The sequence below is a fragment of the Pleurodeles waltl genome, chromosome 5 (genome assembly GCF_031143425.1).
Source record: "Pleurodeles waltl isolate 20211129_DDA chromosome 5, aPleWal1.hap1.20221129, whole genome shotgun sequence".
Lineage (NCBI taxonomy): Eukaryota > Metazoa > Chordata > Amphibia > Caudata > Salamandridae > Pleurodeles > Pleurodeles waltl.
This window is the reverse complement of record NC_090444.1, coordinates 830,956,915-830,983,410: the sequence shown is the minus strand read 5'-3', so window position 1 is coordinate 830,983,410 and position 26,496 is coordinate 830,956,915. Positions and strand designations below refer to the sequence as shown.

The 26,496-nt window shown below is 43.7% G+C and overlaps 1 protein-coding gene across 7 annotated transcripts in view; it reads right to left on the bottom strand.

The window, feature by feature from the left end:
• Positions 1-26,496, bottom strand: part of AKAP7 (A-kinase anchoring protein 7) — a 1,205,386-nt gene that overhangs the window by 969,567 nt on the left and 209,323 nt on the right. For all 7 annotated transcript variants that reach the window (XM_069234874.1, XM_069234875.1, XM_069234876.1 and 4 more), the window contains exon 3: positions 14,965-15,092. In XM_069234874.1, the coding sequence (XP_069090975.1) occupies positions 14,965-15,092 (128 nt within the window). The remainder of the gene's footprint in view (positions 1-14,964; positions 15,093-26,496) is intronic.

Sequence of the window (26,496 nt, the reverse complement as noted above, 5' to 3'; positions counted from 1 at the left end):
GCAAACATTTTTAGGACGCTCCTCTTGCACGGGCTCAAAGATACGAGCTAGACCCTTGGCTTAGTTCTCCCCATTAATATGTTTGCGCTCCCTCCTCTAAAGGTTTATGAATGTCCCATGTTGGGAAGGTGGCCCAGTGTCTTTGTAGTTTCTACTAATCTGGTGGTATCCCTAAAGCTGACCAAAAAGATAATTTTTAGAGATTATCAGCACATTGTTGCTGTTAATTTAAAACACTTTGATTGTAGCATGCTTGTAAACTACTGTGCTTGCTAGAATCAGACGCTATTTAAACATGCTGTCTACACGTTTTAAAACAGTGCGATCTAGATATCCAGCAGCCATGAGATCTGTCAAAAAGGCTTCATTCTGAGGTTTATGTAAGTATAACAATCCTCCTCTGAACACTGTGCATTATACAAACTTAAAATTACCTATAATTATTTGTCTGGCAAACTGATGATATTTGGGAGTTGAGAGTATACACAGACCAGCACTGTAACTGGAAATGTTACTACATTAGCTCAATTCCAAACCTATGCTATAGGTATGCATTGATCTCCAGCTTACTGAAAACTTACAGTTTGATTAGCTGTTGTGCACCACAACCTTCAAAAGGAAGTCATAGCTTTTACCAAAGTGGGTGAAACACATTTTGAATACATACATGAAGGGCTGAGTCAGCAATCAACATCCACCCAATGAACTATCTTCTCTAGCTGCACAGTGGTGGTGGGCCTCTGTGCCATAAATTGTGCTGGAGTTTCAAATACCAAACCTTTATCCTTGAGAGTTATCCTGGAAAACAGTTTGATAGGGGATCAGATGCCAACTGAACCTAGATGTTTGTGGTGTTGCAGAGAATTTGAAGCACTCTTAAAAATAAATCAGGCTTGTGACCTTCCAGTCATGGCAACTGAATCAATTTCACAACCTTTTAAGAGCTATTCATTGCTCTAAAGAGGTCATTGTTGATCACATGGACTTTATTGCTTGCTTTCACGCAGAAAATGTTACCTGAAGTGTCACACATATGTACACTGAAAGCATGGAATGATAGCTATAAGCACTCTGTAAACTTGGCAGCTATGGGTGTATCAAACGACAGATAACTTGAAACAACTAGGAGCTCAGCTACAAAGAATATCATACTCAAAATACAAAAAAAATTCAAAAATGGTCCTCTCAAAGGAGAAACACGCTGTAGAGTTATCTTCATCTCATGTGAGTCCTACAGAGAGAAAGAGCCTACGGTTAGAATTAATAAGAGAACATAATACACAAAGTAAATGGTTTTACTACTGTACAAGTCTCCAATATGAGTGTGTAAAATTACACATAGTAAACTCCACATAAGGGTTGTGTAAAGGGTGGAACAAAGTGTGGTTTGTACTCTAAATTTGTGAACAACCAAAAACTTGAGATTTTGTGGCCCTTCTCAAACTCCGTTCTGACCTCTTCCCTCTTGAAAATAGTCAATAGCTTTACTCCAGCAAAGGGCTGGAGTAATTCCCTTTCCCCCTTTCCAGGGCGAAAAGGAGAAAGTATTGCCTCTCACCTCCAGTCTTGGAAGGGATTTAGGGAATATTAGACATTACAAGGCATGCCATTACCATGCATGACTTTACCACGCATGTAATAAGTGTTGACATTTACAATGTGCTACATTACATTGTGGACCTTCATCACCCTTTTTTGGGGGATAATAAATATTTTATGATTTTAAATGTATTACCAAGTGGGGGTTGTCACTGGGTAGTTATAGTTAGACCAGCGTTTCAATGAGAAATGTGCACTTGGTGTTGGTAATAACTTTGCCACCACTGTCTTTTGGCTCTTATTATGGTAATAAGACTGAGGCCCTCATGTTGACATTGGCGGTACATACCGCATACCGCCAAGGTGACGGCCGCCAACATACCGCCACCATGGCTACCATCCGTCTTCCATATTATAGTCACTGCTGGACTTCCGCCACAATAAGGGCAGAAATCTGTCAGTGATCATACTCGCGGACGGTGGTAAGCTGGCGCTTCTACCACCAGCACCGTTCTGCCAGTAGAACGCCGCCAGCCGTATTATGGCTAATAATATGGCCTGGCTGTGTTCTGCTGGTGGGGCGCTGCTGGCGGTAGCAGCGCCCCTTCCCGTTCCCCTCGCCGGACAAGGTAAGTCGGGCATCTGACAGGGGAGAGGGTGGGGGGTGTTGTGTGTGTTTCTGAGTGTGTGCATGAATGTGTGAGTGTGTGTATGAATGCGTCTGTGTGTGTTGTGTTGTTTGCGTGGTTGTATGCGTGTGAGTAAATTCGTGTAACAATGGTGAAGTGAGTGCGCGTCTGCATGTCAGTGTGATTGTGTGTATGAGTGTGTTTGAGTATGTCTGGAAGTATGCGTGAATGAATGCGTGTATGTCAGTGTATGAATGAATGCATGTATATCAGTACGTGAATGAATGCTTGTATGTCAGTGTGTGTATGAATGTGTGTATGTCAGTGTGTGTATGAATGTGTGTATGCCAGTGTTAGTGAATGGGTGTATGCGTGGTGCGTGTGGGTGTCTATGTGCGTGTATGCGGGGAGGGGTGTGTGGGGTGAGGGCTCTGTGACTCTATTAGGAGTGGGAGGAGGGGGTGATGTGTGCGTGTGTGGCTGTGGGGGTGGGGTCAGTTGTGTGATGTGTGCCTGTCTGTGGGTGTGGGGGGTGGGCGAGTGAGTGGATCAGAGGGGGTGGGAGTGTGAGTGAGTGTATCAGAGTGGGTGGGGAGGTGAGTTTGAATTGGAGGGGAGGTCAGGTAAGCGTTGGGGGGGTGGGGAAGCCTCCTACCGGTGACAGGGAAGGAATTCCCTGTCATCGGTAGGGCTTACTGCCATGGTTTTCGTGGCGTTAAAACCATGATGGTAGGCCAGCTCACAATGCCATGGGCAGTACTATGTCAGCCGCCGGGCTGGAGATAGACATCTCCGGCCCAGTGGCTCATACCACCATGCCGGTATGAGTGGAGAAATGGCGGGTTGGCAATCTCATAATGTGGCGGTATGTACCGCCAGCCTGTTGGTGGTAATACCTCCACATTAACCCTGGTGGTCAGAGGACCGCCAGGTACATAATGATGGCTTGAATGTTTAGGGCGGCAGCACCACCTTCTCTGGGAGACTGAGTAAACCCCACACCGACAGGAAGCTGTCTGACTATTTCCTGGCTGGCCTGCAGTACCTCATCCACCCCAATCAAAGCAGAAGTGATTTGTGACAACCTGATACTCTGACTCCTCAGGGAAATCATGGTGAACACATCAAACCCTTTTCGCTCAGTTACCCAGAGACTCACACATGCCAAGGCAAGACGACAGTTGCAAGCTGTAGTTCAATATATTTACTGAACATAGTTGCATCCTAGTATATAAAGCATTGGCTGCAAAAATAAGGCAGATGAAATATAATACAGTGATTATCATTACAATGAGCGTGAAAAAGATGAACAACTTCACTATTGTGTATAGTTCTAGAAAGTATAGTGATTCCTGCCTAACCTCTATGTATGACAGCATAGTGGTTGTAACCCATCTGCCGATCCCGACCTAAGGGAGGAACCCCGACCCCATACCTGAATTGGATGGCAAAAGTCTGCCTGTTGAGTGAATAGCAATCCGCTGGGGTGCCGAAGGGTAAGCGCCAAGATCAGCAAAGCTGGCTGCAGTATGATGTTAGTCCCAGGTTGGTCATGACTGGACCTCTGTCCTCCTTAGGTCTATGTGATGTTTATATTATAAACCCTACACAGTTTGTGGAAGTAAGGCTGATGTCATGATGAGTCTAGAGGATAGGAACTGTCTCCTGAGATAACAGTCCAAGCTGGCATATCATGTACCGAACATAACAGCCTTGAAGAAGGCACAGAATACGTGTTGTGCTAAAGTTCTGATGAAAATGTGCAGTACGTACTTTGCCTTCCTAGAAGGATGTAGCTGATTGAAAATATAAAGCAATGCACTAAAAAAAGAGGCTCTGCTAAATAAATGACAATGAATAAAATACACGTGCATGTTTAAAGGCGCAGGCTGTGAAACTAACTGGGTGTCCAACCAAGCACTAAAGGGCCACTAAAACAACGTTTAAATGATCGTCACAAAACTTTCGAAAAAGGTGCTCTTTTTTGCACAGTTTGTGCACTGAAAGCTTCGGGGTGACCCATCAAGCAGGGTCTAAGAAAAAAAGTGGGCTCCCAAAATGCAAAATCACCATACATTTTCCATAGACTTCTTTATGCAGAGGTATAGGAAAAATTGCTCAACAAAATTACATCAAATTTGGCAGGAACCTAGATCTTAATCCGCAGACTGTGCTTTTTGTGATTTGGTGCAAATCCGGTGAGCAGGTTTTGAGAAATAAAGAATTTAAACTGATTGTATATCTGGAGTTGGGTCCACACAAGTCTCTCTCGAGTTTCGCAGATGCATTCTGATTGGCCCAGGGAGCTTTTTTCCCTTGGGCCTTCTCACTACTGGGGTAGTCAGACTCCCACGGGAGCGAGCGCTCAGACTGCCTGCCAGCAACATGAGAAAAATGTTGCTGGCAGTCATTACAGAACTCCGGGACTGAGCCCCCTGTTCCCAACTTGTACAGAAAAACAATATAACGGGGCAGGGTAGGGATATCTTGCCCCCTATACCCCATAAGGGGATCCAGAGGAACCACCATATGGCCAAATAAAAAAAACAATTAATCTGTGTTTTTTGCCGCAATCCTATGGAACTCCCCCAAGCAGTTTCTGGACCCTGGGAACCCATTCTCCTGGGGTCCAATGACATTATTAAGGGGAGGGGTGCGAGCGACCTCCCTGCCTCGAGCCATCAGTGATGTCATAAATAATGTCATAGAAAATGTTATGAGTGAAGTAATATGTGAGGTCAAGCAGTACACAGTGGGAACACAAGTTATAGTTAGCTTTGCTAACTATAACTGGTGAATTTCTGTGTTTCTTTTAGTTCAAAACATTAATGTTGTCACTGACATATTCACCTAACTATAACTTTATGACAACGTTGAGTTCTGCAGTATATATATATATATATATATATATATATATATATATATATATATATATATATATATATATGTTTACACACACACACACACATATACATACCTGTATAGTCTGATTTAAATAACAATTAAACCTTCTCATTGTAAGGAAGGGACAGCATTCCGGGCATGACTGGAATAGAAAATGTTATTTTTTCTTGTTAGGCTGACACATCAACATGTTTCGGTCTCACATCGGCCTTTTTCACGATGTTGGGTTCCCTGTTTGTTTGGAACTTTTAATACATTACATTTTCAACTCTTCACAGCAATAAAGAAAGGACTACACAATTTGTAAATAAGTATCACATAAACAGCAGCCTTCTTAACCCCTTGTATGCGTCGGACGGCTTGGAGTGGTCCGACGCCACAGTGCTCATGTGCACATGTGCAAACAGCTCAGCCCGTACAGGACAAGAAATCCTTCTAGTGCGGGCACCAGAGGGATTTTCTGTTCTAAAAAACATCCTCTTGAGCTGGGGAAGAGCTTCCCCAGCACCCAAGGCTGTTGACGTCATTCCACTGAAAACAAAAGTTATATAAAGCCTGTCGGCTCATTTCACTTCCTCTGCATTGGTGTTTGCGGGGCTATCTCGTCCCCTTGAGCACTGATGCAGACAGGAGAGGTATTATTGGAAAGGGTAGAATCTCCCCTTTCCAATGGTACCTTCCCCAAGTGGATCCCTGCTTTGAGATCGCCCAAGGAGACCGATCCCCAAACAGGGATCTACTCTACTAGACACCAGGAAGGGGGAAGCAGCCCTGGGGGCAGGGGCTTTTGCTCCCTCTTAGTATTTTTGTGGAGTAATTCAGTCTTTCTGCCCCCTTGGGTGGCAGATGGGGCATTATCCCCCAATCTGCACCCCCAGGAGAGGAGGGGGGCTTAAATCCCACTAGGCACCAGGGATTATTTTTTAACAACAGTCTAGAGGTGGAGGCTGCCCAGAATGGGCATGGCAATGCCCCCACTTCCCTCCAAAAATAAGCACGGTCTTTCTGCCCCTCAGTGGCAGATGGGGGTAATTACCCCTGACGATTTACCCCCGGGCCGAGAGCCCACTAAACACCAGGGAATAATTTAAAAAAAGAGGGGTGGGGCTGCCCACCAAGGAAATGGACATGCCCCCACCGCAGATAAATGGGGACAAAGTCTTTCTGACCCCTAGGGGTACATGGGGTAATTATCCCTGATCCGTCCCCTGGGGTGGGGGGCAGACAGCCCACTAGGCACCAAAACTAAGCCCCACTTGTGTGGCAGAGCCTAGTGCCAGCGACAAGAACGGATCCGACCAAGGTCAATAGGAGTCTCCACTTAACACTTTGACTCTAAGTTCACCCCAGTCAACCAACTACCCAATTTCTCACATATACAAAATTATACTCATGTAGTATACAGATACAAGAAATATACATGTTCTATGATAACAACCTGCACAGGATCACATTTCTTATTATCCCTAGGAATCATATTGGACCCCAAACTAATCATAAAAGATTAAATAAAGAACAGTGCAAAGACTGCCTGCTACAATCTGAAACGTCTGAAAAAAATGACCACAGAAAGCCCTCAAATCTGCAACACAAGCACTGGTGTAGTCTAGACTACAGAAACGCCATCCTCGCAGGCACTGCAAAATCCCATATTGCACCCCTCAGAACTACTCTCAATGCAGCAGCCAGAATGGTCACATGATCAAAATAAAAAAATATGACCACATCTCCCCTCCCCTATAAGAACTGAACTGAACTGGCTCCCTACTGAAGCTCGTCGCAGCTTCAGAACTCCTTGTCTCACTCACAAAACCCTTCACACTGGGAAAACAGCCTATCTCGCCTCAAAATCAAAGGGGGCAGGCCAATCAAGAAACCAAAGAAGCTCAAATATCTTACTCCTCATTCCGCCTAAAGCCCACAAACAAAAAAACATGGCACACTCCTTCTCAAGCAATGCCCCTAAAATCTGGAACTCCATTCAGGTACAAATGAGGATGAACCAATCCTTCATGAGCTTCAAGAGACAGCTAGAGGATCTCCTTCTCAGCCAACATCTCATCTCCTTTCCAAATAGAAGTGGCATTCTCCCCATGTCTGCATGCCTTGCATTTGTTGCATTTTGTAAATCCATTCCTAGATTTAAGCCAAGAGTCCGATCCACCTCTAATATCATTCTTCACCAGTCTATCTCTGAATCATCTAGCTCTTCTGTTTGTAATTAGGTGATCCACTTTCCCACTATGGGATCGCTTTTTAGAAAATACCAATGTTTGTTCATATGTTTTCTAACTAAATGACAGTAAGTGTGATATGTGGTGTTGAATCTCACTGTATCTTGATTATTACGCGAACCCTTCCTCTCATTTTTGCTGAATAATATATCTTCATGAGTTTGTTTTTGGACTCTGTTCTGCACTGGTTTCAACATACCTTCACTGTTACCCCTTTGCCTAAACCGGTTAGACAAATCCTTTGATAACTCTTCAAATGCTTACTCAGTACTACAAATTCTCCTCGCCCTCAGGTATTCACCATAAGATGTACTTTTTTCAAAATGTCTGGATGACAGCTATGTCCATATAATATGCTGTTACCTGTGGTTAGCTTTCTATATAGCGTAGATGTTAATTTACAATTTTCCACAACCAATCTTACATCCATAAACTCACTTTCTGTTGCAATAAAAGACAAAATCAAATCATTGTGAATTGCTGTCACAAATTTCTGTACATCATCCAGATCACCCTTCCAGATCATAAATAAATCGTCTCTGAACCTCACCCATAACATTATGCTTGAGGTCCATGATTCAAATTTTCCAACCACCTGCTCTTCCCACCAGCCCATATGAAAATTTGCATAGCTTAGGTTGAAGCAGGTTCCCACAGCTGTCCCCTGTTGTTGCTCAAAAATGTCTCTATTAAAGAAAGAAACATGTTCTTTTTCAGACAGTACTCAATCATTCTAATCAGCATCTCACTGTGCTTGTAAGATCTGATAGGTCTTACTTTTAGAAAATGTTCAACCGCCCTGAGCCCATCTTTATGAACTATACTTCTAGAAATTGATGAAACATTTAATGTCATCATTAACATGTCATTTTTTCATTCTATATCACAAATCCTTCTAAGGAATTCTGTTGAATCCTCTAAATATAATGGTAGACTTTCTACATAAGGCCTAAGGTAAAAATCACTGTAATTGAAGTATTTGCATATTTTGAGTTATTTTCAAATAGACTGCTCTGTGCTGATATAAATGGTCTCCCAGATGGTTATGTAGGATGTTTATGTATTTCTGGTATGAAATAAAAATAGGTAGTTTACAAAAACAATTTCTTAAAAATGTCCATTCATATTCATTTATCAATTATTTCTCATACCAACCTCTTAATTCTGCATGATACTTTGTCTTTGTTCACATATATTTAACCCTGTCAATCCTTTTATAACATGTCAAATCATTCAAACGTGATAAGCCTCTTCCATTTACATGTCCATTGTTCATAAAACCACGTTTCCACCATTGTCTGTACTACTTCCCACACAATCCTTTTTGTTAGACAGTTTCACAACGAGATCACAGATTCTGCCTTCCTTCCTTTAGTCCCCTCTATACAATCTACCTTTCCTCTGGAGATGTTGTATAGATCATTATTATCAGCTTCTGAGAACAGTGCTATAGTGTCTGTTATAGTGTGTAGAATGAATGAGGACTTAAGACTAAAATGCAAGAACCCTCCCTCTGATATACTCAGACCAATCTGCTCTAGTATATCGTAAGTCACATTCTCCGATCCAACAACATTTTTACATTCATATTCCAATTCATGAGGATGTGGATTTGATTTCATCAAATCCACATCCTCATCTAATAAATTACTCCTTGGGGTACCTTCACTTAAAGGTTTAGTTTTATAGTTCAAGCCCTTTCTTTTCTGTTCTTCAAATAGTTTCATCAATCTTATTTTTCTTATGAACAAGTAAACATCAATTCTTGTTTGTGCGCAATCATTAGACCTGTCAGCTGTTGGCTTGGTTTTCCTTGTCTTTTGTATCTGACCTCCCGTTTCTGTGCTGAATTTAGTTTTTGCTGGCTTTAGGACTCTGGGCACTTTACCACTGCTGCCCAGTACTAAAGTGCAAATGCTACCTGTCTAAATTGTATTGGTGATTGGTTTCTCCATGCTTGGCATATCCGATTTACTAGTAAATCCCTGGTACAGTGCACCAGGTGTGCCCAGGGCCTGTACACCAAATGCTACTAGAGAGACTGCAGCACTGATTGTGCCACACACATGAGTAGCCCTGCAGACAAGACTCAAACCTGCCATTGCAGTGTCTGTGCATGCAGTTTTAAACTGCCATTTTGATCTGGCAAGGGCACCCACTTGCCAGGCCCAAACCATCTCTTTTTACTACATGTAAGTCACCCCTAAAGTACGCCCAAGCCAGCCCCATGGGCAGGGTGCAGTGTAATTAAAAGGTAAGGCATGTATTGGTGTGTTTTACATGTCCTGATAGTGAAATGCTGCTAAACTTGTTTTCACTATTGCAAGAACTATCTCTCCCATAGGGTAATATGGGAACTATCTTGAAATTTATTTTAAATGTAGTTTCCCATTGGGAGCAGATAGAGATCTAGAGTTTGGGATGTCTGAACGCAAAAGTTTAAAATACATCTTCTGGTGAAGTTGTTTTTTGGATTGTGGGTTTGAAAATGCCACTTTTAGAAAGTGGGCATTTTCTTGCTTAACCATTCTGTGCTTCTGCCTGTCTACTGAATACACATCTGGGTCAGGGTGGCAGTGGAGCTGTTTGTACATTCACTCTAGACAGTCACACAAAGGGAGCTGTGGTGTGCCCTGTATAGCCTAATGCCACATCACCAGGCTGATGGGCCTTCCTAAGCTACAGCAGTGGAAGGAGCTGACACTTGCACCTGCATAGGGCTGTGCCTGTCCTCTCACAAAGCAGTCTCCAACCCTTTGGAGTGTGTCTGGGGCCATATCAGGGAAAGGCAGGATCTTGTGCACTGCAAAGGCTTCTCTTTGAAGTATGCTTACTTCAAAGACAAAAACTGGTATAAGTATTGGACCTCTAACATCACATAGTTAGAATCCTTCTGGACGGAGGAAATTCTGCCACGAAGAAGAGCTGGATGCTGTAGGAGGGACTTGAACTGAGCTTTCCTCGCCTTAAGAAGTGTCAGGGACAGCAAACACTTCATCTGCCAGTGACAGGGCTATTCTGCTGAGAGTCCTAGCTTGCCAAGTGGTGCCAACTCCAGTCTCTGGGCCCTTGGTAGTGCAAGCTGACGATCTGCGTCAATGTGCTGGAAAAATTTACGCAGTGCCGGTCTCTCAGCTGAAGAACTGACACAGCGCCTGTCCCGCGTCTGGAAAATCGACACAGCGCGTGTCTTGCAGCTGAAAATTATACGCAGAACCTGTTTTCACCGCATTCCCATCAACACAGCACATCTGGATTTTCCAAGCATCAGCCCTGGGCATCAATTTTTCATTGGCAGTGCACCACAGTAAGGAGCCACGAGCCAGGAAACCGATGCATTCCCTTTCCTGCTAGGAAAGAATCAACGCATCACCTCCCCTGCTGGTAAGGAGCTGACGCATTATCTCACCTGCGGGGAAATAAGCAACACATCACTTCCCCTGCACAGTAAGGAACCAACGCATTGCTTTGCTTTTCTGGCACCTCAACTCCCCTGTGGCCTGCATCGTCTTTGTTTTTGAAGCACAGCAGGTACTTTGGGCTAAAGAGATACATCCACTGATTCCTATGGATTAAGACTTGCTTAAGCTTTTAAAAAGAGATATTTTGACTTGTGTATGTTGGATTTTTGTTGTTTTGGTCTTGTTTTACTCAGATACATATTGGTTATTTTTTGAACTGGTGTGGAGTCATTTGGTGTGTTTTCATTGCATACTGTGTGTGTGTACAAATACTTTACACATTGCCTCTGAGATAAGCCTGACTGCTTGAGCAAAGCACTCACGTGGGTGAGCAGGGATAATCCTAGCTGTGTGGCTCCGTACCCTGACTAGAGTGAGGGTCCCTACTTGGACAGGGTGGAAACCACTGTCAACTAAAAACCCCATTTCTAACATTAGTCAAAACTAGACTCTAGACAAAATGAAAGTATCAAAGATAATAACTGAGTCTCTGCCCTGCTTAATGTCCCTTTGGTCAAGTTTATTAACATATTATTGTCCTCCATCATTTGCTGCTGCTTCTCATCTTCCTTGTATGCGATCCCTCTATATTTTGTTTCCCTTGGCCCCTCTTCTCTGCCTCCTCTGCGTTTCATTTTTCCTCTCCCTTTCCCTAGTCTGTGATTTGCTCTCCTGTCTAATGTTAAAAAATAAAATTCATCCCACATTTATCCGTAATAGATGGTTGTTGTTCTCCATCCGAACCATGATCTTTGCTCATTACAATAGACTCTGTATTTGAACTAATATCAAAACTATCACTTATAGATGCTTCTTGCCTCCCCCTAATCTGTTCATTGAGTCACTGTTTTCTCAATCCATCAAAGTGTCTAGTGAATGTATAAATGTGTCCTCCGTCATAATCAAAGCAGTCTACTTCCAATTCCCTTGCTTTCTTAAGTTTAATTTCCTCATCATACCTTGTTAATCTTTCATGCATGCTTTAATCTATGTGTGTGTGTGTGCGTGTGTGTGTGTGTCTGTGTATATGTATATATATATATATATATACATATATAGATAGAGAGAGCGAGAGAGAGAGAGAGAAAAATATATATATAACTTATTTAGTGGCAGTCACCACTAGGTAGTTATAGTTAGGACCAAGTTTTTCCAGAAAAAGTATAAAACAAATGTAGAAGGCTGGGCCCCAGGGGATGGGGTCCCTGGGGCTGAAATTGGCCAGGGGAGTGGGGCTGTGCGGATCCCCTCCCTAAAAGTATTAAAAAAATGTAGAAGGCCAAGGGTTGGGATCCCCGAGGCCGAAATCAGATGGGGGAGGGGGCTGTGCAACCCTTCTCCTCAAAAATATTTTTTAAATGTTGAAGGCCGGGCCCCATGGGACATTGTCCTAGAGGCCAAATTGACGAAGTGATGGGGGCCACGCAGCCCCCCTCCTCCATTTATTGAAGGCCGGGGGATGGGGTCCCGGGGCCGAGATCGGCCGGAGGAGGAGGGCCGCACGGCTCCCCTAACCCACACTGCACTTTTACCCAACGAGATAGCACTTACTAACTAAGCAGTAGAAACTGCTTCAGTTGGGTAGACATTTTGTGCAAACTGTGGACTCTTGTTCAATAAAGAACCAGGTGAGCTTCTGTTCTGGCCATGATGCTCATTTCACAGAAATTAAACCTCAGCAGAAAGCACTTACAAATATAAATGCAGCAGGTGCCCAAGTTAAATTTCCACTTCTGGAAAGGGCAAATGATCCTAACTCCTGGGCTTTGTGAAGACAAAGCAAGTGTTAACTCTGCGATTCCATGTTGAAAGATGATCTTTTATCTGTTGGAGCGCAATCAGACACTCTCACACACACATAGACCCTCTCACACCCATTCTGATACCCACATAGCCACTCTCACACCCAGATACACCATCTCACACCTATTCTCACACTCAGAAAGATAGGCCCTGTGAGAAACTCCTGCTGCACATGACCAAAGGCTGTGCACAGCGTGTGGCTGGGTGGTTACGGTGTTGGGTGCAGGCCCAGCGACTAACCCCCACTGTGCACGGCCTTTGGCAGTGCATGGCATGGCGTGGTTACAGGGGGTTGGCCGCAGGCCGCTCATGCACATCGGGCGGTGGATTAAGGTCTAGTAATAAAAATGACTTTACATTAAAAAAACATAGAAATTAACTGAAAAAAACAAAGGTTACAGAGACGTTATAGTCAGGTTCTGAATTTACTTACACAAAACCATAGAAATTCAGCAGTTATAGTTAGAGTAATTTCAAGTAACTATAACGAGTGCCCTAAGGTAACTATAACTCCCATCCTCGCCATGTACTGCTAATTACCTCAGATATTACAGCTCTCATAACAACTTTTATAACGTCAATAAAAATATCAGTGAAACATTAGAAGTTAAATTATTGAAGAAAAAACTGTGCATGGAGGGGCCGCGAGTTATAGTTACCTTAGGGCGCGAGTTATAGTTACTTGAAATAATTCTAACTGCTGAATGTCTATGGTTTTATGTGAATAAATTCAGAACCTAAGTATAATGTCCCTGTAACCTCTGTTTTTTTAAGTGAATATATAGATAGATATGTATACTTACATTTTAATTCAATTTTTTTTTTTTTTTTTTTTTTTTTTTTAGGGTAAACCCCCAAAGACAGCTTTTTTTTTACTCCTAATTTCCCTTTACCTCCACCCTCATGAAACTCTTGCCTCACTTCCCTTTTACTCCACCCACCCACTAAACCCTAAAAGTAACCATGCCTCCCTATACCTCTACCTCACCCCAAATAGTCAATTTCCTCTTACCTCCCTTCCTCTCTGTCCGCCTCTCAACTCTAAAATGACCCTTAACTCCCTTTACATTTACCCAACGTAAACCCTATATTATCCATAACGCTCTTTACTTCTACCTATCCCTAAGCCCTAAAATTAAATTTACCACCCTTTACCACTACCAATTCCTAAAACCTAAAATTGCCCTTACGTCCCTTTACTACCCAACTCTAAAACCTTATATTACCCATATCTCCCTTTATTTCTACCCACCCTTACACTCTAAAATTATTCTTACCTCCTTTTATTTCTACACATCCATAAATTCTAAAATGACCCTTACCTCCCTTTACCACTACCCAGCCCTAAACCGTAAAATTACCGTTAGCTCCCTTTATCACTACCAGCTCTATGCTCCAAAATTACCTCCCTGTAGCTCTACCAGCACCTTTACCCCCTTTTTACAAATAACATTAAAAATTATGTTATTTAAAAAAAAAATACATGCGTGGTGAAATACTCCTTGGTAAAAGATGCCTGGTAAAGGCAAAAACCTGCGTGATAAAAACTAGGGGTAAAGAGCATGTGCGATAGTAGTGGTTCTAAAGGCTATACACTGATTTAGAGGAAAGAGTTTTTCCACAGGGAAAATAATTTTCCCCATTTTCAGAAGGCTGGTACATTTAGAATCCAAGTGGGGCGACTATACACAATTATGCTTTGAGGAAAGCTCGAAAATATGCCACATCACACTCTCAGAAGGACACTGCTAAGAATATATATGTGAATAAAAAAAGTGCATTCAAATGTAATGGGGCCATTATTTATTTATAGTAAATCAGAAACTACGTGTACGTTATCTACAAGAAACGCATTTCTGGTTTCCCATACTCTCATCCCCGCGGCAGGGGAAATCAGGTTAATGGTATGAAGTAAGCAGAGCCAGTTTGGCATTTAAACTATTGATCATTTTCCTGGGGGACAGCAGTCAACAGAGTTTGGTTTTTAAAGGTCAGTGGCTGCTGCCTCTATTTCTAGTTCCCATTGGTGTATGGCAGCAGGCAAATAAGAGAGAAAGACAGAGAAAGAGATATTGGAAAGAAACAGAAAGGAAAGGAAAGAAAGACAGGAGGGGAGCAGAGTTAGTTTAAACATTTTAGTGGGGACTGGTTTGAACATTTTTGCCAGAGCTTCTTTTGGTTCCCTGTTTGGCCTTGAACATAAGGAGGGTTCCTTGCTCAGGGATGCTTATATTAATAGACTAAATATTTAACTGACATAATGTAATAAAAGCGCTTAACTTGAAAACTGTGGAGTGATAAGCATGATTAGTTTATTAAGTACACAGTGTGGAATCAGCAAACTTAGGTAAGAGCTCCTCTTGCCTTGGATGTTTCAGAATCACGTTGACTTACCTTAGGGTTTGTAATTGGAAGGGATATAAAATAGTTTGCCAGAGGTTTCTTTTCTTTGAGATCATCTTTATTCTTCTTATTTTTTTGTTTTCTCTTCTGATTTACTGTTTTATCGGATTTAGTGGGAACTAAAAAGATGCAAAAAACAAAATATCTTATTACTACTTGAACAATCAGTCTTTATAAATGTAAAAAACAAATGTATATGTTCATATAAATAAAAAGTACTGATGTATTTTTCTTCTCCATATGTGGAAAGGATAACGAACCAAAACAATTGTGTGGTAATCATTTTTGCTAAAAGAACCTCAAATTCAGCAGCACTATATATAAGCTGCCTGACAAAACATGAAAGATGTATTTAAATATCATCTTCTGTATTTATGCAACACTCTTATCACATGGATCCCATAATTACACTATCTAGATTTCTTATAGACCTTGTGTGATGTGAGGGGAGAGTAGGTACTTCTGAACTAGTTCAACATGGTTGGTGGTGCATTAGTGGTTGTTAACCCATTCTGTACGTCGGATGGCTGGGAGCTGCCTGACGATACGGTGGGCGTGGGCGCGTAGATCGGCTCCCGGTCGTCCGTCCACTCACCCACGTGGGATGTGCTCGTGCTCCACCCGTTGGCCGTTCTTGTGCACCCCTCCACCAGGGATAGGAGCAGAAGTGTTTTCGCTGTCATCTCTGACCCCGCCTCGGCAATCTGATGAAATCGGCGTGCACGACACACCAACGTCATCAAAACCCGCCGGGACCGTACTGGAAGCCAATTGCTTGCAGCGCAGTCATAGGAATGGTGAGTGTTTGGGCCAGCCAAAGAGGCATCGGGGGAAAGGAAAAGATTTTCCTTTCCTCGGATGTGGCCTTGGAGTGCATTCCTAGTGCACAATTGCCAAGAGGCGGTGATCGTGCAGCAAGAATGCCCATTAAACCACCAGGGATTTTGTTGTGTTTGCATTTGCTGGAAATGGAGTCTCTAGTTGGCAGTGGTTTGCACCCTGTCCAAGTAGGGACCCTCATTCGAGTCAGGGTGGGGGTGTTACACAGCTAAGATAACCCCTGCCCACCCCATTGGAGCTTGGCACAATCAGTCAGGCTTATCTCAAAGGCAATGTGTAAAGTATTTGTACACACACACACACACACACACACACAGTAACACAGTGAAAACCCTACAAAAGTATGACATTTTAAAGGTGAAGTCTCAGTAAAGCTCTTAGAAACACAATAGATCCAACTGGTGCTATCACAACTTCTTGACAGAGTTGTTCTCACCAGTCCAATGACACTTGTGAGGGAGTGCGGGCCGGTCACGGAGTCGCACGTACCCCAGGCACAGTACCTTTGGAAAACAAGGAAACAAAGATGTTGCACAGAGTCGGGGAGTTGAGGCATCACTGGAGCCTGTGCGGAGTCTGTTCCTTACTGCTACCAGGGAGGTGAGGAGCTGGTTCCTTACTGCGAGGCAGAGGTGGTGAGGGGTTGCTTCCTTACAGTTGCAGCGGAGGTGATGTGGCGTCTGTGGCGAAGTGTCTGTTCCTTACGATCCGGCAGATTTGATGAATCCAGCAGTTCTGGACGCAAGGCATCAACTTTGCGGTGTCGTGATCACACCCTGGGGCCACAGGCCCTTCGGCAAAGTTGGAGTCGGGTGTCCTGGACATCAGGGATACGGCACTCAGGACTCACGCTATGGCGGGACTTCGGAGGCGCTGCAGTGGCGTCAGTTGCGGTCACTGCACTTAGTGGGGACCACAGCTCCGGTGCAGGCAGCAGGCGAAGTTGGTCAGCAGCGCTGGTTCATAAGTTGTCCTGTAGTCCTTGTGCCTGGATTCCGCTTGGTTGCAACAGAACTCACTTCCAAAGGACAAGCAACTGGATTTAGCAGTCAGGAATCTCAGCAAGAAAGACCAGTTGCTAGCAGATGACATCATTGATGTCCCTGAGACTTCTAACAGGGGGCAAGCTCAGTTCAAGCCCTTAGAGAACCTTTGGAAGCAGGATGTAGAAAGCAAAATTCAGTCCTTTCACTCCCAGGACATAAGCAGCAGGCAGCATAGCAAAGCAACAGGCAGAGTGGCAGTCCCACCTACAGCATCAAGCTCTTCTTCTTGGCACAATGGCCTCAGTCAGAAGGATTCTAAAGTTGTGATCTCAAAAGTCCATTACTTTTACTCTTTTCTGCCTTTGAAGTACGCAAAATTTAAAGGAAACTGTTTGTAGTGCACAAGACCCTGCTTTTCCTGCCCTGGCCCCAGACACACTCTAGGGCAGTGGTTCCCAACCTGTGGTCCGGGGACCCCTGGGGGTCCTCGAAGCCTTCTCAGGGGGTCTGCGAGAGCCTAGAAAATTAAAAAATATTAACAAATACTGACAAATTAGGTCCCCAGCTTCCAGAATTGACTCAGGTGGGGGTCCCCGGATTCCAATGATGATTCAGTGGGGTCCCTGGGTTCCATTAATGTTAAAAAGTGGGGGTCCACAGAAATCAAAAGGTTGGGAACCACTGCTCTAGGGGGTTGGAGACTGCTTTGTTTAAGGATAGACACAGCCCTATTCAGGTGCAAGTGTCAGCTCCTCCCGCCACTCTAGCCCAGGAAGCCCCATCAGGATATGCAGGGGACACCTCAGCTTCCTTTGTGTGACTGTCTAGAGTGAATTCACAAACAGTGCAACTGTCATCCTGACCCAGACGTGTATTCCACAGCCAGGCAGAAGCATGGAATGGGTAAGCAAGAAAAAGCGCACTGTCTAAAAGTGAAATTTTCAAACTTACAGTTTAAAAAACAACTTCACTGAAAGGTGTATTTTTAAATTGTGAGTTGAGAGACACCAACCTCCAGATCTCTATCTGCTCCTAATGGGAAATTATAATTAAAGGATAATTCAAGGAAATCCTCATGTGACTCTATTGGAGAGATAGGCCTTGCAATATTGATAACCGAACGCAGCAGTATTTCACTACCAGAACATGTAAAACACACCAGTACATGTCCTACCTTTTAAATACACTGCATCAAACCAATGGGCTGCCTTGGGCCTACCTTATCGGTGACTTGCATGTAGTAAAGGGGAAGTTTTGGACCTCGCAAGTGGGTGCACTTACCAGATCGAACTGGCAGTTAAATCTGCACATACAGACACTGCAGCAGAAGGTCTGGGACATGACTACAGGGGGTGGCACAATCAGTACTGTAAACCCACTACTGCAAAAAGAACAGACGATGGACGGAATGCTGAACAATACAAACATTCACCCCCCCAGTCACTGTGTTTAATCCATCATTTTTTGGCCCACCACGCCACCCCAGTTTGGACCCAGCCACATGCAAATCAGTCTTGACCCTGCTCCCCATGGGAGCAGTCCAGCCCAAACTGCCAGGCCAGGTCCTCCCTGAACCGGAAACAAGCATCCTGGAACAGTGTTCAGGGTATCACCCCTCACCAGCCAGGCTAACTTGATTCCAGTGGCGCAGTGAGCATGGGACCCACATTTGGACATAGCCTTCCCACTTAGGGTGACAAAGGCAAAAAGAACAGATGTGGGACAGGATGCTGAACAATGCAAACATTCACCCCCCAGTCATCAAAGAAAAATGTTGTTGCATTGTTTCTCCAAATGAGTATTACTGCCGTGCATAAATGATTTTTTGTAAATGGTGTAATAATAGCAGCATATTTAGCTTATGTTTTATTGTGTGTGAAATTTTAGTTGTATATCGTTGGTAGTTGCTGTTTGTTCAGAGTTCATGCTGGTGAGTATAGCTGTCTCTGGCAAGTGAGAGGAATCGTTTGGAGTATGGAGGTCTTTGTGATAAAGTCACACTTTGTTTATTACTTATTGTACAAATTGCTGGTTGTTGACTTATTTGTCAAGCTACTTTTATTAGTTAAGACTATGGCTAGCCGCAGGATTACCGCTCAGCAGGTTGTTGGTATGCTTTTTGAATCTTCCTCTGACCATGATTATGAAACTGACTCTGCATCCCAGGGAGAAGAGGAAGTGAAAGATTCTGGCAGTGAATTTTCTGCCAGAGAGGAATCCTCTCATGATGAAGCCAGTCTCAGTGAGGATTAAGTGCCTGTTTTAGAGGAGGACACTGATGTGCCGACACTGCAGCAACCTGGGGCTGAAAGGCTTTCCATTGGAAGAGCTGAACTATGGGTTGCCTCAAACGTGGTGCAGCCAGTGTTGCCTGCCTTTACTGGAGTCAGAGTGAATATTGAAAACATTTTGCCAATAAATCTTTCAGTTGTTTATGGACGATGTATTGTTTTCAGTGAGATTGTTGAGCAGACTAATTTGTATGCTGAACAGTATTTGGGGGACAACAGTGCCAGACTTAAGCCCCAGACTAGAGCTACCCGGTGGGCTCCCACAAATCTGGAAGAGTTGAAGTTCTTTGGGTTAACTTTTTTGATGGGCTTGATAAAGAAGCCGTTGCTTTCTTCATATTGGGCTACCAGTCCCTTGATGGCAATGGCCAAATTTCCTGCAATCATGAGTCATGAATGGTATTTGCTTTTGCTTCGGATGCTGCATTTTGTTGATAATGCTTTAGCATTGCCACAAGATCACCTTGATTGTGACTGTCTTTTTAAAATTCGGCCTGTCTGTGATAACTTTGTAGATCGATCTTTGGAGAACTATTTTCCAGGGAAAGAAATAGCGTGAATGAGTCTTTGGTCCTGTTCAAGGGCTGTTAGTTTTTAGACAGGACATTCCTAGCAAGAGGGTATGTTATGGAATTAAGGTGCATATGCCGCCTGAGAGTTCTACAGAATATGTGTATAATTTCTGGGCCTACACTGGTAGACATTCCACTATTGCCCCACTGGTTGTCCATCCACTTTCGGAGTTAGTGAGAAAATTGTGTGGTAACATGGTAGAGGACTTTTTAACAAAGGTCAACATTTGTACCAAGATACCTCCTACACTGGTGTGCAATTGCTCAAGGAATTGTTCAAAGTGGACACTGTTGCTTGTGGCACAGTCTGCTTTAACCGTAAAGGTTATCCAAAGGAGCTTGTTTGTAAAAAAAAAAAAAACTTGAGAGGAGGCAGTGCAATGCCTTGCACAGTGATGACCTGCTAGCTGTGAAACTTCCAGACAGGAGGGATGTCTACATGCTGTTACCATCCATGATGAAAGTACTTCACCTTTGACTGTTTGTGGTCAGGTTGCTGAAGTGTGCAAACCTGGGTGCATTTTATACTACAATAAGATCTGGGGTGGTGTAGATAGAGTAGGTCAGAGGCTGGAACCTTACAATGCTGTAACTAAGGCTTATCTTTGGTATAAGAAGTTGGCTATCCATCTCTTTCAACTGGCAACCTTTAATGCTTTTGTTGTGTTCAAAGATTGTTCTCCAGAGCCAAAGATGACTTTTGTTCAGTTTCAGGAATATGTGATAGGCAGCCTTGTTGAAGAAGAACAGGCAAGTGATGCTAGAGTTGGAGTGGTGGAGGCTGTGGCTAGATTGAAAGATCGGCACTTTGCTGATCACATTCCTCCCATGCCCAAAAAAACAATCCTTGTAAGCGATGTAGAATCTGTATGTGAAAAGGCATGCAGAAGGAGAGTCATATTCACTGTCCTGATTGTCCTTAAGGTGTATATGCCGCCTGAGAGTTGTACAGAATATGTTTATAATTTCTGGACCTACACTGGTAGAAATTCCACTATTGGCCCCACTGGTTGTCCATCCACTTTCGGAGTTAGTGAGAAAATTGTGTGGTAACATGGTAGAGGACTTTTTAACAAAGGTCAACATTTGTACCTAGATACCTCCTACACTGGTGTGCAATTGCTGAAGGAATTGTTCAAAGTGTACACTGTTGCATGTGGCACAGTATGCTCTAACCGTAAAGGTTATCCAAAGGAGCTTGTTTGTAAAAAAAAAAAAAAAAAAAACTTGAGAGGAGGCAGTGCAATGCCTTGCACAGTGATGACCTGCTAGCTGTGAAACTTGCAGACAGGAGGGATGTCTACAAGCTGTTACCATCCATGATGAAAGTACTTCACCTTTGACTGTTTGGGGTCAGGTTGCTGAAGTGTGCAAACCTGTGTGCATTTTATACTACAATAAGAACTGGGGTGGTGTAGATAGTGTAGGTCAGAGGCTGGAACCTTACACTGCTGTATCTAAGGCTTATGTTTGGTATAAGAAGTTGGCTATCCATCTCTTCCATCTGTCAACCTTTAATGCTTTTGTTGTGTTCAAAAATTGTTCTCCAGAGTCAAAGGTGACTTTTGTTCAGATTAAGGAATTTGTGATAGGCAGCCTTGTTGAAGAAGAACAGGCAAGTGATCCTAGAGTTGAAGTGGTGGAGAGTGTGATTAGATTGAAAGATGGGCACTTGGCTGATCACATTCCTCCCACGCCCAAAAAAACAATCCTTGTAAGCGATGTAGAATCTGTATGTGAAAAGGCATGCAGAAGGAGAGTCATAGTCACTGTCCTGATTGTCCTTCTAAATCTGGGCTGTGTGTGCCCGCTTGTTTTAGAATGTACCACACGAAAAAGAATTTTAGAGAGCTCCTGTGAGCGTTGCCTGGTCTGTATCAGTTTATATCTTTTGCTCAGTTTCACGAATGGCATTAGTGTGATATATTTATTTAGAGCTGTTGTGTTTGTACTTTTGTATTTACTTACAGTTGGTTTGTTTCTCTTTTTTGTTAACAAAATGTGATTTGGTGGTGTGCAAGGACTGGTGCTTGGCTGCCGGTGTATGTGGGGTGCACTTGGCTAGTGGTATTCGTGGGATGGTCCTTGGCTGGCTGTGTGCGTGGGCTGGAGCTTGGCTGGTTGTGTGCGTGGGCTGGCAATTGGCTGGTGGTGCGTGATCTGGCACTTGCCTGGTGGTTGTGTGTGAGCTGGCGCTTGGTTAGTGGTGTGTGAGTAGTGACTTGCTGCTGGTCATTACACACACTGCTAGCCAAATGCCAGTCCACACACTCCATCAGCCGGTGTGATTGTTGTGTGAGGCATGTGGGCATATGAAAGTGATGGGTCCTTGAATGGTGCTGTCTGTTGATGTGAGTTTTGTAATGTGCTGGGCTCGCAGCTAGCGGCGTGAATGGTCTTGTGTGTGTCATGTATAAAAGGTGTGTAAATGGACTGTAAAGCAGTTGGTGTCCTTGACTCGGCTTTATAGCCCATGAGCCTTGAGTCACTGGTTTCGGTATTGACCTTTCAGTTAATAACAGTGCATTTAATTTATGTGAAATCTCTTGTTAATAAAATTTGACATATTGAACCATCACTCGCCCTCGTGCCAAATCCAACCAGTATGTCTGTGTACTTGATGAATATATGGTTGTGCAGTAATAATTGTATTTTCTGTCATTCTTTGCCAGGGTGTACACTGTTTGTACATTGCCTCTTGTTGTGAATGTTGTAATGTGCTGGGCCTGCAGCTGGTGGTGTGAATGGTCTTGTGTGTGTCACACATAAACGGAGTGTGAATGGCCTATAAAGCGGTTGGTGCCTTGTCGCGGCTTTACAGCTCACAAGCTGTGTCATTGGTTCACTTTTGTGACCTTTCAATTATTAACAGTGCATTTATTTTTTGTGTGAAATATTGCTAATAAAATGTTATATATGAAACCAGCACTTACCTTTGTGCCAAATCCAACTAGTATGTATGTGTGAAAATAATGGTGGGTAGCCACAAGATGTTTTTATTGTACTTCTCCTCTGAGTTGTGAATTCAACTCGCGAAAAAACCTGCTCTGCTGTAATCAGGTATCGAAGCATACCTTTGACATGCTAAGTGTCTTGGGAGGGACCCCAACAATTAGGCATGCCACCAAATAGGTTAGTGGGGAGGGGTCTTTTTAACAAAACCTAAGGGCATTTTTTTCACAGTTTGAGAGTTTGGGATATCACAGAAGTAGGAGACTTGGTAGCGTGCTTTCTTCTTGTCTAGGGTAAATCTACCAACTCTAGATATGTTTGAAAACTAGACTCTGAGGGGAGTACAGGACGGTGTGCCTCTCGTGGATCCCAACACTTGTTCTTACCCACAATGCCCTGCAAACCTCAAAATATTACTAAGGTCACACATTTTCCTTACATTTCTGTGCCATATTCTTCCAGAAACAGAAATAAACCACAAATTACATACCACAGAGTGTACCCCTTGGTCTTTCAAACCTTACTTGTGTGGGTGCCCAAAGCAGAATCAGCCTTAAAAGTATTTTTTAAAAACAGCTTTAAGAAAATGGTTTGATGCTCCCTCAATCTATACACAAGTGAGGTATCATTTTTATCGGAAGACCGAGGGGAATGCTGAATGGAAGGAAATTTGTGGCTCTCCTCAGATTCCAGAACTTTCCATCACAAAAATGTGGGGAAACTGTGTTTTTTTAGAGGATTGCAAGGGATTTTGGGTAAAGGAAAATGTGCTGAGAGCCACACACGTCACCCCATCCTGGATTTCCCAAGGTGTCTAGTTTTCAAAAATGTGAAGGTTTGCTAGGTTTCCCAAGGTGCCGGGTGAGCTAGAAACCAAAATCCACAGCTAGACACACTGCAAAAAAAAGGTCAGATTTCAGTGGGAAAATGTGATGTGTCCACGTTGCATTTTGGGCTGTTTCCTGTCACGGGCACTAGGCATACCCACACAAGTGAGGCACCATTTTTATTGGGATACTTGGGGAACACAGAATAGCAGAAAAAGTGTTATTACCAATTGTCTTTCTCTGCATTTGCGCCTTCCAAATGTAAGATAGTGTGTAAGAAGGGAGACATTTTGAGAAATGCCCTCTAATCCACATGCTAGTGTCGGTACCCACAAATTCAGAGATGTGTAAATAACCCCTGTTCCTAAACTCCACATCTTGTGCCGGAAATACATAGGTTTCTTTGATACCTATTTTTCACTCTTTATATTTTACCAAATTAATTGCAGAATACTCAGTACACAATCAAAACCCATTGCAACGTGCAGCTCATTTATTGGCTCTGCGTACCTGAGGTTCTTGGTGAACCAACAAACCCTATAGATCCCCGCAACAAGAAACGTCCAGCGGACGTAACAACGTAATGTTTTCAAAAATCTGCCATAGCTGGAAAAAGTTACAGATGAAAACGGAGACAGAAATGGCTGTTTTGTTTTTTCAACTCAATTTCAATATTTATTTTATTCGACTATTACTTTCTTTAGGAAAAACTTGAAGGACCTACACAAATGACCCCTTGTTGAATTTAGAATTGTCTACTTTTCAGAAATGTGTAGCTTTCTGTGATCCACCATTGGTTTCATACCCATTTCTGTCACTAACTGGAAGGAGAGTGAATGCACCAAAAATAGGAAAAACGGGGTATGTCAAAGCAAAATGCCAAAACTGTGTTAAAAAATGTGGTTTTCTTTTTTTTTTGTTATAAATTATTTTTATTGTTTTTTCAAACCATAAACAGGGTTCACATTTTTGCATCGAACAATGCATCGAGGGTACATACATGAGTTACTTAACATCATGGCTCATTATAAAAGGCACTTTGTACAGTCTTTTGTGGTCCTTCATGCGACCTCTCGCTATCTAGACGGAAGAATGACTCACCACGTCATCGTCCACCCTTCCTTCTCTCCCACATGCCTCAGTCTCTGCTGAGCCCAGAGCAGCTGCCCAGATCCCACATACTTTTTCCCGTTTCTTTGGGCAGCCTCTGCCCTCATATATAACCTTCTCTGTCTGCTGGCACCAGTCCAGGTCCTGTTGCCAGTCCAACCCTTGTGGGGCAACCGCGCTTCCCCAGGCCCTTGCAGTATTACGTTTTGCCCCTCCAGCTACCAGTCTCAGCCATATTTCTGTGTATTTGGGCCAGATGTATTCTCCTGATATTCCTAGGAATAACCATTTAGGATCTAACGTAACTTTCAGTGCAGTGATACGTGACATATCTCTCACCACTCCTGCCCAGTATTCCTTTATGTGAGGACATTCCCATATTATATGCATGAATGTGGCATCTTTGCCACAGTGCCTCAGACAGCCTGGATTTTCCGCCCTGCCAATCTTAAATAGCATACTGCACGGGTAGTACACTCTATGGAGGATTTTTAATTGTACCAGTCTGAATCGAGCCCTAATGGCTATGTCCCTAGCTCTACCAATGGCCTCCCCCATTCCTCTTCCTCTAATGGTCCCAGGTCTGTTACCCATTTCTCATTCAAGTTACGCAGTGGGTCAAGGGAATTGTTAATTCGTTTTTTGTAGATCACAGAAGTGCCCAACATACAAGTGGCTTCAGCAGGATGAGATCTTCCAACAGGGAAGCATCCAGCAGTCTATCCCCCTACCTACTGTGTCTCCTCAGCGCATGTCCGAGCTGCATGTATCGAAAATGTTCACTGGATGACAGAGCATACTCCTCTCTAAGTGTCTCGAAGCCATCGAATGCCTGTCCCCTCCATACGTCACCCAGGTGTTCTATGCCAATCGTCTCCTATCTCCTGAATACCTCTAGGTCTCGTACCTCAGATAGCTCGTCGCTTTGCCACAGTGGTGTGAGGCCAGTGAACTTCCCCAACCACCCCAAGGCCTGGGTCACTGCCCTCGTGTGAGGAGGCAGTGCGCCGCTCCAGTTGAGTGTCATGTAGCAAGGCCCTGGGCCCCCCCGGCCTATCAGGTGTCTTTCTTGCCTATATGCCAGATCCTGTTGGTCCCCAAATATCCAGTCATTGACCACCAAAAGGTGTGCTGCCCAGTAGTATTTCTGAATGTCCGGTATTGCCAATGCCCCCTCGTATGGTCCCCTCTGTAGCTTGGTTAGGGCATTCCTCTGTGTCCCTCATCCCCATAGTAATCTCCGCACCTCCGATGCGATTGTGCCAAACATCTCACATGGAATACTATACAGGGTATTTTGCAGGACATAGAGGAGGCGTGGCAGACTCATCATCTTATAGATCGCCACTCTCCCCATCAAAGTCAGAGGGAGTTTGTGCCAGTGTATCACATCTCCCTTAAGTCTCTCCAGTTGGACTGTCAAGTTTCCTCAGGAAGTCTCCGGGGTCCCTGGTCACACATATTCATAAGTAGCGGAAGCCCTCCGTCACCACTGGGGCCCCACAGTCTCCTGGGAGGCTGGGTTCCCCTCCCACCAGGGGATATACCACCGACTTGTACCAATTTATCGTATATCCTGAATGGTCGCCAAAAATTATAAATATTTGCATGAGCCTGCCTATTGTCAGTGAAGGCCGTCAGCCATGGATATTGTCCGCATATAAGGATATACATTCCTCCCAGCCTTCCGACGTTTGGATGCCCTGCACCAAAGGATCCTGACGGATCCATGCTGCCAATGGCTCCAATGCTAGAGTAAAGAGCAGGGGGGACAACGGGCAACTCTGGCTAGTACCCCTCCCAAACTTGAATTCACTCGCACCATAGGGGCGGTATGCTTTTGAATCTTCCTCTGATCCATTTACAGAACTGCATCCTAAACCCCTGTCTCTCCATGACCACAAACATATAGTTCCACTCCAGGGAGTGAAACACCATTTTGGTG